This window comes from Lipotes vexillifer, unplaced genomic scaffold (assembly GCF_000442215.2).
Source record: "Lipotes vexillifer unplaced genomic scaffold, Lipotes_vexillifer_v1.1 scaffold1770, whole genome shotgun sequence".
Classification (NCBI taxonomy): Eukaryota; Metazoa; Chordata; class Mammalia; order Artiodactyla; family Lipotidae; genus Lipotes; species Lipotes vexillifer.
In genome coordinates, this window is record NW_006796074.1 from 52430 (window position 1) to 66028 (window position 13599).

The 13599-nt window shown below is 51.6% G+C and overlaps 1 protein-coding gene across 6 annotated transcripts in view; it reads right to left on the reverse strand.

The window, feature by feature from the left end:
• Positions 1-13599, reverse strand: part of SCN5A (sodium voltage-gated channel alpha subunit 5) — an 89788-nt gene that overhangs the window by 36851 nt on the left and 39338 nt on the right. For 3 of the 6 annotated variants that reach the window (XM_007468134.1, XM_007468131.1, XM_007468129.1), the window contains exons 15-18: positions 7876-8049; positions 6232-6588; positions 1391-1831; positions 1-4 (exon numbers count right to left, since the gene is read on the reverse strand). The exon at positions 1-4 is cut by the window's left edge and continues 173 nt beyond it. In XM_007468134.1, the coding sequence (XP_007468196.1) occupies positions 1-4; positions 1391-1831; positions 6232-6588; positions 7876-8049 (976 nt within the window). The remainder of the gene's footprint in view (positions 5-1390; positions 1832-6231; positions 6589-7875; positions 8050-13599) is intronic. The other 3 variants (XM_007468130.1, XM_007468133.1, XM_007468132.1) reach the window with 1 other exon arrangement.

The following is a 13599-nucleotide window of genomic DNA, read 5'->3' on the forward strand; positions in this document are numbered from 1 at the left end:
TGAGCTACCAGGTCGGAGAATTTCTAGGACCCTGGCTCTGCTGCAGGCCCTGCCCATGCAGCGGGGCACTGCCTCCTGCCCTCTTCATGAGGTCTCATCTCACGGAAGACCCCTCCCTCGGGCGTCCTGAGGCTGAAGGAGGCTCCTGATAGGTTCGGGCAAAGGGCCTAAGGCTAGACAAATCTCCCTCTCCTCCCACTCCTTGAAGGGTACAGAGCTGGGCTATGATGCCCAGCTCCCAGATGCTGGCAACTCTACTTAGGAAGGACATGCTGACTTTTCCCAGGAGTTCCCATGGCACCCCAGCTCGCTTGCGTGCCCGCACGTGTGCGCGCGCACACACACACACTGGCCCCAGGGAGCCAGGGCCAAAAGGCTCAAGAGAAGGAAAGGAGGAGGAAAAGGAGGGGCAGGCGGAATTCCACTCCTGTGCTGGGAGCGTCCTGGAGCTAATTGGAAGCTGTGGTCCTGGCAACACCAACGCTCCCCCTCCCCCAACCGACACTGTGGCTGTCCCGCAGCCTGACTGAAAGGGCAGAAGCTGGCCTCTGGGACCACAGGGAGGCAGGAGGATGTGGAATCAAGCCTGGAGCCTCAGATCAAATTCCATGCAAGGGAACAGCTGCTCTTCTCAGCCAGACCCACCCAGTGCAGGCCCTGAGGAAGCGGCCAGGATGGGCCCAACGAAACAGAGAGAACCAGTCCTCGCTGTTTGACCTGAGACCTATAGGGAGAAGCCATCTGAGCCTAGCTCAGGCCATGAGAAAACTGAGGGAGCTGGGGTGGCGGTGAGGGGTACCATTCCGTTTGTCCAGACTCTAGTCCTAAGTGTTAAAAATAACAGGTTGGGAGATAAGATAGTGCTGTCTCTGACACCTGCCATCTTAGGGATGCTTATTTTTAAATCTCAGAATTAGCCCTGGGCCTGGGAGGAGGGGAAGGGGCAGCGGGGAGGTCTGGAGGCCACATTCCTCCCTCACCAAGACATTCCACCTTATTAGTCCTGGAGGTGACAAGGTCAGGGCAGGGTCTGGGGGCCAGGTGTCCTAGCTCTGTCCTAGATGCATGAGGAACTCCTAGCAAGCCTCTCTCTTCTCTCTCTTGCTGTGCTTCAGTTTCCCTTTCTGTACAATTAGCTGCCCGTGACCAGCCAGGGGATGAATGATGGACAGCAGTCCCTCCCAAGCAGCCCTCCTGGGCTGGGCTGGGCTGGGGAGAGAGGGTTGAGAGCTGGTTTCAGCACGCCTCCATGAGGCTGGTTTTGGGGGGATGGTCTGTCTTCTCCCTCCAGGCCACACCTGCTGGGGCAGATGCTCTGAGTGAGGCTGGGTTCCCTGGACAGTAGGTGCTGCACACACGGTGCGGGGCTGGGATGGGGGATGGGGCTCACCTGCTTGCTGGACTCTTCCTCTGCGCTCAGGCTGTTCTCCTCATCCTCCTCTTGGTCATCCGTGTCTGACTCGGCCACGGCGATGGGCACACACACGGGCTCCGGATCCCCGGGTGTGCCCTGGCCTGGCCGTTGGCCTTCCTCAAACCGTGTCTCCTTGCGGGCTGTCAGCGCCTTCTCTGTCTCTGAGGGTGGTGGGGGGCTGGAGGTGGTGATGCAGCCAGGCAGCTGGCCCTGGGTGGCGAGGGCTGCAGGCTTCTGAGCCCGCCGCTGCAGAAGCCCACAGCAGAAGTCCCAGGTGGTCCGCTTGATGAAGCGCAGGCCCCGCTGGATGCGGGCCAGGGCCAGCTGGAGGTTGTTCATCTCCCCATCCTCGTCAGGGGCTGTGAGGTTGTCTGCACTGAAGGAGCTGAGCAGCAAAGCCAGGAAGAGGTTCAGGACCTGTGGAGATAATGCCGTGCCCTGCGTGCTCAGCCTCGGGGCTATGATGAGCGCTGCCAGAGGCAGACAGCTCGAGGCTTAAACCCTGGGCCCTAGGCTCCCATCCTAACCCCCCATACTCCTGAATATAGAGAGTTTGGCTATAAAAGGAAAGACAAATTCTCATCCTGAGGTAGGCGATAGGCCCCAGGCTAAGCAGCTGCAGCTGGTCTCCTGCTGATGCTTCAGGTGGGATACCAGCGAGAGCACTGGGCCCTGATTGGGTGCGTTCTCGTGGATTTCCTGGCCTGACACACGCTCAGAGAAGGTCCTCAGTCTAGGGGAAGGACAAAAGGAGGGAGAAGATGCCAGCTGGAATCCATCTCGGCTGAGAGATGCGTGCCCACACCAGGAGAGGTTAGGCCAGAAAAAAAATCCGGAAAACTGGCCCTATTTAAGCAACCTAAGCCCCTCCCTCTGAGCTTGCCTGTGTGCTCTTCCACACATACTTTGTTTTCTCCACATGTACTTTGCTTCTAATAAATGCTTTTATCTTTTTCACAATCTTGGTCTCTTTGCTGAATTCTTTCTTCAAAGAAGAACTGAGGTCCTTCTTCCAGCGTTTCACTGCCAGAATCAATCCCTCCTCCAAGGACTCAGATGCAGTCTGAATTGAGGGCGTTCAAACCCAGGTCTCTTTGGTGTTGGCCCAGGTTCAATGGGAGAACCATGGGTTCATCTGATGTCAAAGCCTGCAGATGGGGCCTTGCTGTCTTGGGAGTAATGGCGGGCAGTGAGGTCAGGGTGAGCACAGGGCTGCTCCCTGGGAAGTGAGATCCAATCTGGGATCAGCAGGGCCCACCCATCCATTCACTCATTCATCCGTCACCCATCTGCTCTTGGGGCTTTCCTGGGAAGAGGCCACTGCATCTGTTGGTGAAGGAGGGGCAGTGATATGTCTCTTGAGTTCCCCACTGAAGCTGGGTCACCACTCAAAGATCTGGGGCTCCAGCTGTGGAGCACTCTCCACCTGTGTCCCCAGATCCGACCACGCTTTCCAGGTGAAGGACATGGGAGAATGAGCAGAGAAGGGGGCGATGCCAGGAAAAGAGGCCAGGTGGCAGCCCTTGGGCGCCTGGGACTAACTGTAGGGTCAAGCTACAGAGACGGAGTTGTGTCCAGGCAGTGAGGGGTGCTTGGATGGGTGCTGCGTGCAGGATTAGACACTTGGATAGAGTTGGGGGGACCTGGGGCTGGTGCCAGGGGAGGGGCTGAGGCTTCAGAGGTGCCGGAACACACAGTCTCTACGTAAGTTATTTATTAGGGGTTATGGACTTGATGTCCCTAAGGGGGGTTTGAAAAATCTCTCTGTCTTTGGATGGTTCTGGACTACTGCTTGTTGCTAAACCACCCTGCAAGTGTGAAGTTTCAGCTTTTGTTAAAAAAGAGAACTTTTACTGAGTGACAAGGGACTGGGCTCGGGTCCATTTCCGTCTCAGGGAGGGTAGCTGAAGATGGTGGTGGGCTCGTTCCACACAGGGGTCAGACTGGCTCATGAGCATCACCAGGCCAACAGGACAGAGACACAATCTCCCCACCTTGGGCTCGGGTCTCCCCTCCGCAGCCACTCCCGGAAGGGAGTCCAGTTGAACGGGGGCCTCTATAGCAGGGTGGTGTGTGAAGGTGGACACCCAATCTGAGTCCCTGCTCTGGCTTCTTACAAGCCCCTGAGATATGCTTGTCAGCGAGCTGGGAGTGAGAATTCTGGCGAAAGCAGTGGGCAAGGTTGGAGTGCCAGGCCTCAGAAACCTGCCTTTGGTTTAAACATTAACATTCATGTGGACAGTATGGAAAGGTTAAGGAGTAGGCTCTCCTGTTCTATCTCCACAGAGAGATGATCACTTTCGACACCTGGCAGTCTCTTTTATGTCGTCACTGGAGGGGTGACGCATGTGATGTGATGCAGAGCTGCTGTCTACACTGACCTCTGGCCAGGCTCCCGGCCTCTGTCCACACTGGCCCAGGCCTGGCCTGCCTCAGCTCCTGGTAGCCCACCCTGGGTTCACATCCCCTGACCTCCAGGCATCTGGGGCCAGGCTGGGGGCACGGCAGGGGGTGCCTGGGCAGCCTTGTCCACCACAGAAGACACTAGGGCCTCCCCTGCTGCCAGCTTCAGAAGTTCGGCTGCTTCCAGTGCTTTCCCTGTCAATCACACTGCTGCTCCCCAGCCCCTGCCTGGTGATCACTTCCCATTTCAATGACAATCTTGCTTCCACCCACGCCCCGAAGCAGCCCAGTTCCTGAGGCAGCCAGGGAGGGGGCCGCGTGGGCTGCGTTAGCTTCCCTCCTCCAGCAGCCTCTAATCTTCTCATACCCAGGCAGATCTGCTCGGAAGTCGCAGGCTGTGTGTGCGTGAGGGCAGCTCAGCCTGGCCCTGGGCTGAAAGCTCTGTGTACTCGCATCCTCCTTGGAACACACAGAGTCTGGCAGCCCCAGAGCTGTGCCAGGGGCTGAGCGAGGGCCACCCTGAGGGGCGGCAGGTTTGAGGGGATGGGAGGGGGGTTGCAGGGCCCGCCAAAGAGCTGGGTTCCACTGGCACTGTGCACTCTGCTTCCTCTCTGGGCTCCACCTATGGAGGCTGAGGAAGACCGACCCCAACTTGGCCTGGTTAAGTCACATGGGAGGAGAAAGCAGGCAGGTCTGGAGAAGGGCTCTGGAATCTGCAGCCCACCGTACTCACGTCACCTAAAATCCCTCTATGAGTCGCTGTGAGCCTGCGCTGCCCACACCGTGGGCAGTGGGAGCCAGACACTGCAGGTGTGACGTTGGAGCGTGTGTGGTCCCCCTGTGTACCCAGGAAGGTGGCTGCATGTCCACAGTGGACACTGACCTCTCCCTGAACAACTGACCCCTCTCAAACTTGCCTCTTCCAAAGTCTCCTTCTCTGGCATTTAGATTTTGATCTCTCTCAACTCCAGAATTGCCCACATTGTAAAGACACAAGGCAAGATGCGCTTTCCCTGGGACAGACAGGTGGCCATGGGAGCAAAGACCTGGGCTCCTCATTACAGGACAGCAGGGACTCTCACCACAGCTATTCAGGATGACATACAAGGTTCTCTCGGGCCCCACCTCACCTGGACCACCACTACCTGCCTGTGCCTGTGCTTTGCTTACCTTGCTTCTTCCCTCTCTAGCATCACCTGTCAATCAGGTCAGTGGGAAACCCCCTCCACCAGGAAGCCTTCCTTGATTTCCCCAGCTGAAGGGGCTCAGTGCCCATGGGCTCCCTCTTAATGGCTCTGACCATTCTGACCAGCTTGAGAGTTATCTCAGGCCTGTTTGAACTCTCCACCTCCTCACTCTCTCAAGGTGGTGAGCAATGTCAGAGCCACATTCATCTCTGTATGTCCAACAGCATCTGGCACAATATTGGGAGCTCAACAAATGTTTGTTAAGCTGAATTGAACCAGGTGATAGATCACTGACAGTGAGTAACTAATAAAACAATGAGTAGATGAGAAAATAATTAATTAATGGATATAAAATGAATACATAATGAATAAATAGGTAAATAGATGGGTAAATGAAAGAATGAGCAAATGAAGAGTGATGTGCATGAATGGATAGCTAAATGAGTGAGTGAGTAGATAGCTGGATGGCTAAATGAGTAGATGGATGGGACTGATGAATGAGAGAATAGATGAGTGGGTTGACAGATGGCTGTAGAGGTGGATGAATGAATAGAAGGATAGATGAGTGAGTGGAAAGATGGGTGATGGATGAATGAATGGATGGATAGGTGGGTGAATGAATGGATGGGTAGATGGATGGATGAACAGGTGTGCACACGTGTGTGTGAATGGGGGTTGGTGGATGGATGGTTGATGGATAGATGAATGGATGCGTAAGTGAATGAGTAGATGGAGGTTGATGGATGAATGGCTGGGTGAGTGAGTGCATAAATGGGTAGGGAGATTGGTAACTGAGTAGGCAGATCGATGAAAAGGTGGACAGGTGGATAGGTGAGTTGGTGGGTGGGTTATTGATGAGTGGATCGATGGCTGGATAGGTAGATGTATGAATGAGTAGAGAGATGAAAGAGTGAATGGGTAAGTAATAGATGGACTGATGATACATGGATGGATGGGTAAGTGGGTGCACAGGTGGGTGAATGAATGAACGAGTGAGTAAACAGATGGAATGATGGGTAAATGAGTAGATGGATGGATGGGTAAATCCATGGATGGATGAGAGATTGATGGGTGGATGGATTGTTTGATAGATGGCTGAGTGAGGGAGTGGACTGATGGAAGGAAGGGTAAGTGAATGGACAGATGGATGACTGGGTGGGTGGGTAGCTGGGTAGATGAATGGATGGGTAGGTGAGTGAGGGTGTGTGAGGCCACTGGCCAACTTACCACGAGATTGCCAATGACCATAACAAGCAAGAAGACCAGCAGGCACAGTGACTGCCCAGACACCTCCATGCAGTCCCACATGGTCTCGATCCACTCGCCACAGAGGATGCGGAAGATGATGAGGAAGGCATGGAAGAAGTCCATCATGTGCCAGCGGGGCAGCAGACCTGGGTCGCTGATGCGGTGCCTCAGCTCTGAGTAGTTCTTGCCAAAGAGCTGCATGCCCACCACAGCAAAGATGAACACGATGATGGCCAGCACCAGCGTCAGGTTGCCCAGTGCCCCCACTGAGTTCCCGATGATCTTGATGAGTGTGTTCAGGGTGGGCCAGGACTTCGCCAGCTTGAAGACCCGAAGCTGGGGAGGGAGGGGTCCTTGTGAGGGGCTCTGGCTCCCACTGCCCATAGACACCCTCACCCCCGACAGCTCCTGCCTGAGAACCCAGGGCACCCTTAAAGGTCACCGACACCTGTTTCTCCTCGTTTGTCCAAGAGCACACACTACTGCTTCTCTCCACAGCCTGAGGGCAGCTTCATCGGGCCCTGCTCTGGGAGTCAGGTCAACAGCTCCAGACTCCTCCCCCAAACCCACCCCTTCTCTCTGTCCCCATACCAGCCTCCTACCCACCTTGGTCTCACTTCCAGGAACCACCCAGTAGATTCCCCATCATGGAATGTCCCTCTTCCAGAACCCTCCTCATCAGGTATCCTTCTGGGCGAGCTCAAACCATCCCTGACTTGCCCAGTCACCTCCATCTTTCCCTCCTCTCAGTCATCACAGAGAAAGGGAGCTGGTGTTTAGCATTTATTGAACACTCACTGTGCCAGGCCTTATGTTTAGGATGGACCAGCTCATTCAGAACTCCAAATAACTACACGAGGGTGGCACTATTATTACCTCATTTGACAGATGAAGAAGCCAACCCTTAGAGGTGGAGTATGTTGTCTAGGTCCCTTGGCTCCTGGCAGTGGAGTCGGAATTAAAACCCACAGCCTAGGCTTTCTATTTGGCCCCCAACAGCCTGCCTGCCTAGCCCCAAGTGAAGCCACTTCCTCCAGAAAGCCTTCCCTGACCTACCTCTAGCCCCATGCCTGGACCTCTTAGACATTTTGAACTCAAAGCATGGTCCGCAGACGCATAGCTTTGACATCATCCGAGACCTACTGAATCCACATCTGCACTTTAGCAAGATCCCTAGGCAACCTGTGTGCACGTTAAAGTTTCAAAAATGCAGATTCCAAAACCAGCAGGTAGAGCCTCAGCAGACTTGGTTCCACCTGTTGCTTGCCATGTGGCTTTGGGAAACTGTTTCATCCCTCTGGGTGTGGAATGGGAAGGTAGTAATACGAGCTCCTCTCCTGGGATCCTATGAGGACTAAAGGGGGCATGGTGAATCATAAAGGGCTTTGCAAACCGTCAGGATGGATGGGCACCCCAGTTGCCCCTCTGGAGGGAGGGCTATCTCCCTCTGTCTTGCCCACCTCTGTGTCCCCCACATCACCAGCCCTGGGGTACTGAGCAAAGAGCTGTTGAGTAAGGCATGAAAGATCACAGTAGGGGTGATTGAGTGGTGACCTAGGAGGGGGTGTGGCTCAGTACCCCAGGCCCCCACCCCCTCGCCCCCTGCCGGGCCCAGCCGTGTACCAGGCGGAAGGAGCGAAGCACCGACAAGTTGCCCATGCGGGACAGGCCCAGCTCCATGAGGCTGAGGATGACGATGATGCTGTCGAAGATGTTCCAGCCCTGCTGGAAGTAGTAGTAGGGGTCCAGGGCGATGATCTTGAAGGTCATCTCTGCTGTGAAGATCCCTGTGAAGACCTGGGAAGCAGCGGGAATCAGGGGTTCCCGACGTTTAGGCTGGAAAAAGCCTCTGGCAGCAGGGGCTCCCTGCCTCCTGACTCTTGCTCCTGTAGGGTCCCCCTTCTGGGCTGCCAGCTCTGACTGCGCCCAGAATCCCAGTGGGTGCCTGCTCAGGCACGGCCCGGTCCCTTGGGGACACCTCCAGCCCCATGCCTCCAGCCAACTCCGCTGTTCCCCAGGCATGACCCACCAGCCTGGGCCTCAGAAACAGCCAGGCCCACTGCAGGCTCTGCAGGGACTCACAGCTCTGGGAGGCACCTGGGATCAGGGGAAGCTGGGGTGGGCCTTGACACCACAGCTCCAGACCCCTTCCAGCCCGTGTGGCCACAGGAAGTTTCACACATGCCAAATACACACATTTCCACAAACACGCTTTCATGGCTCATGGCTTTTGCCCATGCTGTTCCCACTTCCTCCCTGTCCACATGCTGACTCTTCTCACTGTGATAACAACCAGCCACCATCTCTTGAGGCTTGACTATGTACCAAGAGCTGGGCTAGAATGCTTTGCGTACATTGCGTCTTTTAATCTGTCCAACAACCCGACGAGAAAAGTATCATTAACCCCATTTTACAGGTACAGAAACTGAGGCACTGAGAGGTTAAGTAACATGCCTGGGGTCAAGTAACTCATAAATTTGAGAACCAGGAGATGAACTCAGTGTAGTCCTTTAAGATTTAGAGCAACCACTCTCCCTTCTAGAAATGTTCCTGAGGTGGGCAGGGGCTGGGCTTCACCTGGTTCACTGACTCATGAGTCCCTGAGCAGCCCAGCTTCAGAAGGCAGAGACTCAAGGTTAAGGAGTCCATCGTGTGATGGGCCAGGCAGCCCCGACCATGGCCTATGGCTCTGAGCTGTGTCAACTGCTATGGCAGGAGGGCGCATGGCTCTGGGAGGAGGGGATATCCCCTGAGGGTGTGGCTAGCAGGAAGTTGGTGCCTGTATATCAGGCCTTCCTGGAGCCAGGTGGGGTAGGGGGTGGGGTTATCCTGAGGGTGGTAAGGAGGCTCTGTGGTCTTCTGCAGGGGAGGCCTGAGGTCAGAGGGCCTCAGTAGTTGTGGAGGTCAGAAGCATGGGAGGCATGGCTGAGGCGTCTCACTGAGGTCAGCACTCAGGAGTGGGGGTTACCTTGTCCTTGGCACCTGCCCTGAGGAGACTCTGTGCTGAAAGGAGAGAAGGAGAGGCATCTGCACCTGTTGGTGGCCCCGGCACCAGCCCTTTCCCTTCTCCAGAAATGAGGCCCTGTGGCAGTGGGCTGGGGGGCAGGGGATTGCTGTTGGCCCAGGGAGGGCACTAGGATGGCAGGTGGGTGGGCACCTCTGCACTACCATACAGGGCACCACCCATCAGCCCAGCCCATGTGACTTCAGTGGTCCCTTTAGTGCTCGTGCCTAGAGAGAACTGTCCTTCCACCAGCTGGGGTCTTAGGGAAGGGAGAGCCCCCGAAATCCTCCAGCCTCTGCTCACATTCCTAGGCTGCCCTCACATGTGAAGAGGCATTCTTGGGATCCACTGCTTTCCCTGCCCCCATAACTTTTCCATCTCTCTGACCCCATCTCCCACTACTCTTCCAGCCACGCTTGCCTCCTTGCCGTCACCTCCTCAGGGCCTCTGTACCTGCTGCTCCCTTTCCCTGGATCCTCCCCTCCCCAATCCACAGGACTCACTCCCTTCAGGTCTCTGCTTACAAGCCACCTAATCAACTCAACAAAACTTCTTAACACTTAAAATCGGGGCCCCACCCACAATTGTGCTTATCCTCTTCCTTGCTTTATTTTTTGTTCCCTCATATGCCACCCTGACATACTGTACGGTAGTTGTGTGTGTGTATGTTGAGTCTCCTCTGGCTAGACTGTAAACTCCATAATAGGAGGGACCTTTCCTGTCTGACTGTACCTGGAACAGTGCCCAGCCCATAGGCGGGCCATCAATATTGGCTGAGTAAGCATGCAAGTGGTTGGGCCTAAGACCTCCTGCAGCGCCCAGCTCCATGTCCCTGTCTTCCTGAGGCCTTCCCTACTCAGCAACGGCCCTCACCCAGCTGCATTCTCTGCCTTGGGCTTTGCTGAGAGCCCCTAAGGGTTGAGCCTGGATTTGCCCTTCCTTGCTCCCAGCCCTCTGGTCTCCCCGGCCACTGCCTGAGGGATGCCAGGGTGAGTGAGTGTGTGCTTAAGACCCACGAGTGCTAATACTCATGTCTCGGTAAAGGAGCTCAGGAAAGATCCCCCACCTCACTTTGCCCAGGTTCGCAGCTGTGCTGGCAGCAAAATAGCAGATACAAGGTAGTGTTGGAAGTCAGCAAGAAAATGACAGCAGAGGGAGGCTCTTGGGGATTGCCTTTGGGGAGGTGATGAGCAGAAGAACCAACAGCATCACCTGGAAGGTCTTCAGAAATGCAGAATCTTGAAGGCCCCAGACCTGCTGAATCAGAATCTGCATTGTGACCAGACTCACAGGTGATTTGAAGTTTGAGAAGTGCTATTTTTGAGCAATGGTTCTTAAACTTGGTGCGCTTTGAACCCCCTAAGGAATTTTAAAAATATTGATGCCTGGGTCCCACTTCCACAGATTCGAGTTAAGCTGGACTGGAGTACCCAAGTAGCGAGAGTTTTATCAACTTCCCAGGTGATTCTAATGTGCAGCTAAGCTTGAGAACCACTGCTTTAGAAGTACATGGATTTTGGTGTGACTCCTTCCAAAGGATCACCACTGGCATTGTAAGGACATGAGATCAAAGCTGGATGGTTTAAGATGTGCAGAGAATGCTAGCCAGACCCGAGTTCCAAAGCAGGGTCTGCCACAGTGGGATCTTGGGCCAGTTTCCCCATCTCTCTGAGCCTTGAGTGTTCCCATATGTAAAATGTGGATAATAATAACACCATAGATGGTTTCTAAGAGTTAGAGCTAATGGATGTCAAGTGGATACTGCCTAAGAGAGGGCGGTTGTTGTTCTCATTGGCCTCACTTATTATAACTGCTGAAAACTCCAGGCCCAGGCAGGGGCTTCAGATACAATGGCTCTGCATGATTTATAGGCTCACTGGGACCTAGCAGGCAGGCTATGAGTGTGGGCACCCACCTCCCCTGACTCCTGGCAGGTGGCACACGGAGCCATCAGTGCTAATGGTGGCTTCCCAGGAAGTGGGAGGACTTTTGAGAAACCCCAAACTCTCCTGACCTTGGCTAATGTCTTTAATGGGATCATCCTGTACACACTGTAAACTTGCTTTTGAAACGTAACACCTTGTGAACATCCTCCCATGCCATTTAAACATCATCTACAGCATCATTTTCTTTTTCCTTTAAAAAAAAAATAGTTGTGGGATATTCCACGGTACAGATGTGCCGTAAGTAGTTTAACCATGTCTTTGTGATGGGCATTCTTTTGTCCGTATTAAAAACATTGCCAGGACTTCCCTGGTGGTCCAGTGATTAAGAATCCTTCTTCCAATGCAGGGGACGCAAGCTCGATCCCTGATTGGGGTACTAAGATCCCACATGCCTCGGAGCAACTAAGCCCGCGCACCACAACTACTGAGCCTGCGTGCCACAACGAAGAGCCCTTGCGCCAAAACGAAAGATCCTGCATGCCGCAACTAAGACCCCGCGTGCCGCAACTAAGACCTGATACAGCCAAATAAATAAAATAAATAAATTAAAAAAAACCATTGCCATAATAGATATCCTTTCACATACATATTTTAAAACAACTTGCCCAATTATTTTCTTAGTATAAATTTCTGGAAATGGAATTGCATAGCCAACAAGCATTTTTAGAGACTCTGACACATAACTGCTAAAAGATCCTCAGAGATCGGTTTTAACCAATTCCATGAACCACATGGGATAACTGTTTCCCTCATAAAAATGCTAATTCCTGTCCCACTAACCTTTCCAATCCAATAGGACAAAAGCCATCTTTTACTGTTGCCTTGTTGGATATTTCTTTGATTTTTGTATTTCTCCTTTTGTGAAATTGCCTGTTCATATCCTTTACTTGTTTTCCTATTAGGGTGTTTGCCTTTTTTTGGTGTCGCTCATAAAAGTACTTTATATATTAAGGGTATTATCCCTTTATCTACTGTGTGCATTGCAATTTTCTTGGTTTGTCATTTACCTTTGTCGCTGTACTTTCTAAAAATTATAAAATATTTTAAGCACATAAACAAGTATAGAATAATATGATGCGTCCTTTGTACCCACTACCAAACTCTACAAAATATTAACATTTTGCCATATTTGCTGCAAATCTTGTTTCATTTTTCCCTCAAAATAATAGCAAAGACTTCAATAGCATTTACTATATGCCAGGTACTGTACTAGTGCTTTACATATATCGAATCACTTAATCCTCACAATAACTCTATGAGATATTATTGTTATCCCCATTTTACAGATAGGGAAACTGAGACACAGAGAAGTTAAGTCACTGGCCCACATGATGGAACCTGACGTGAACCTAAACAGTTGGCTTCTTCTGCATAGTCTTGATCACCACCTGCCATCGCAGGTAAAACCCATAGAACTACATTCCCTCCGAGGTAATCACCATCCTGAATTTGATGTTTATCATTCCCATGCATGTTTTTACAGTTTTGATGCATAGTATTTTTGCATTGTTTTAAGGTTTCTATAACCGTATGTGTTCTTTTTTGCAAGTTCCTTTTATTCTTAACTTCACGTTTGTGAGATTTATCCATATTGAAAGATGTATACATATTCCTTCTAATTGTGCACAGTATGAAAACACCACAATTTATTTATCCATTTTTAAGTGGAGGGATAGACATTTAGATTGATTCCAATTTTCCCTGTGACTAACAATGCAGCAAAGAGCTTTCTTGTACGTGTCTCCTTGTACAGACATGTGGGACTTTCTCAAGAATATGTATATCTGAAATTAAGTTATAGGGTATGCAAATCCGTGACTTATCAGATACTGTACAACTGTTCCCTGAAATGGTTGTACCAAATTGACACTCTTACTAAGTGTGAGTTGCCGCTGTTTCATATCATTGCCAACACACAGAAGTTTACTTCTGATTCTCTAATGGGTGAGAAACAGTATCTCAATGTTGATTTAATTTGCATTCCTCTGTGTTTCTTTTCATTTGTTTATAACTATCTGAATTTCCTCTTCTGTCATTTCTTCTGTCCATTGTTGTGGTTGTGTTTTTGCCAGTGGATTGTCCCTCTTCTCTTTATTGATGTGTAAGCATTCAATGTATATTCTGGATTCCATGTCTTTCCAGTTAAATACTTTTCATAACATCAGTTTCCAGTTTGGGGTAGTGATTTCACTTTGTTTACCATATCCTTTATTGTACACATATTACAAATTTTTTAACATAGGTAAATTTAGCAATCTTTTCTTTCATGGTATAAACTTTTTGTACATTGGAGAAAGCCTTCCCAACCTCCAAATTTTAAATATTCTTCCACATTTTTATTCTAAAAGCTTTAAAATTTTATTTCATTGCTTTTAGGTGTTGAATCCATTTCCCTAC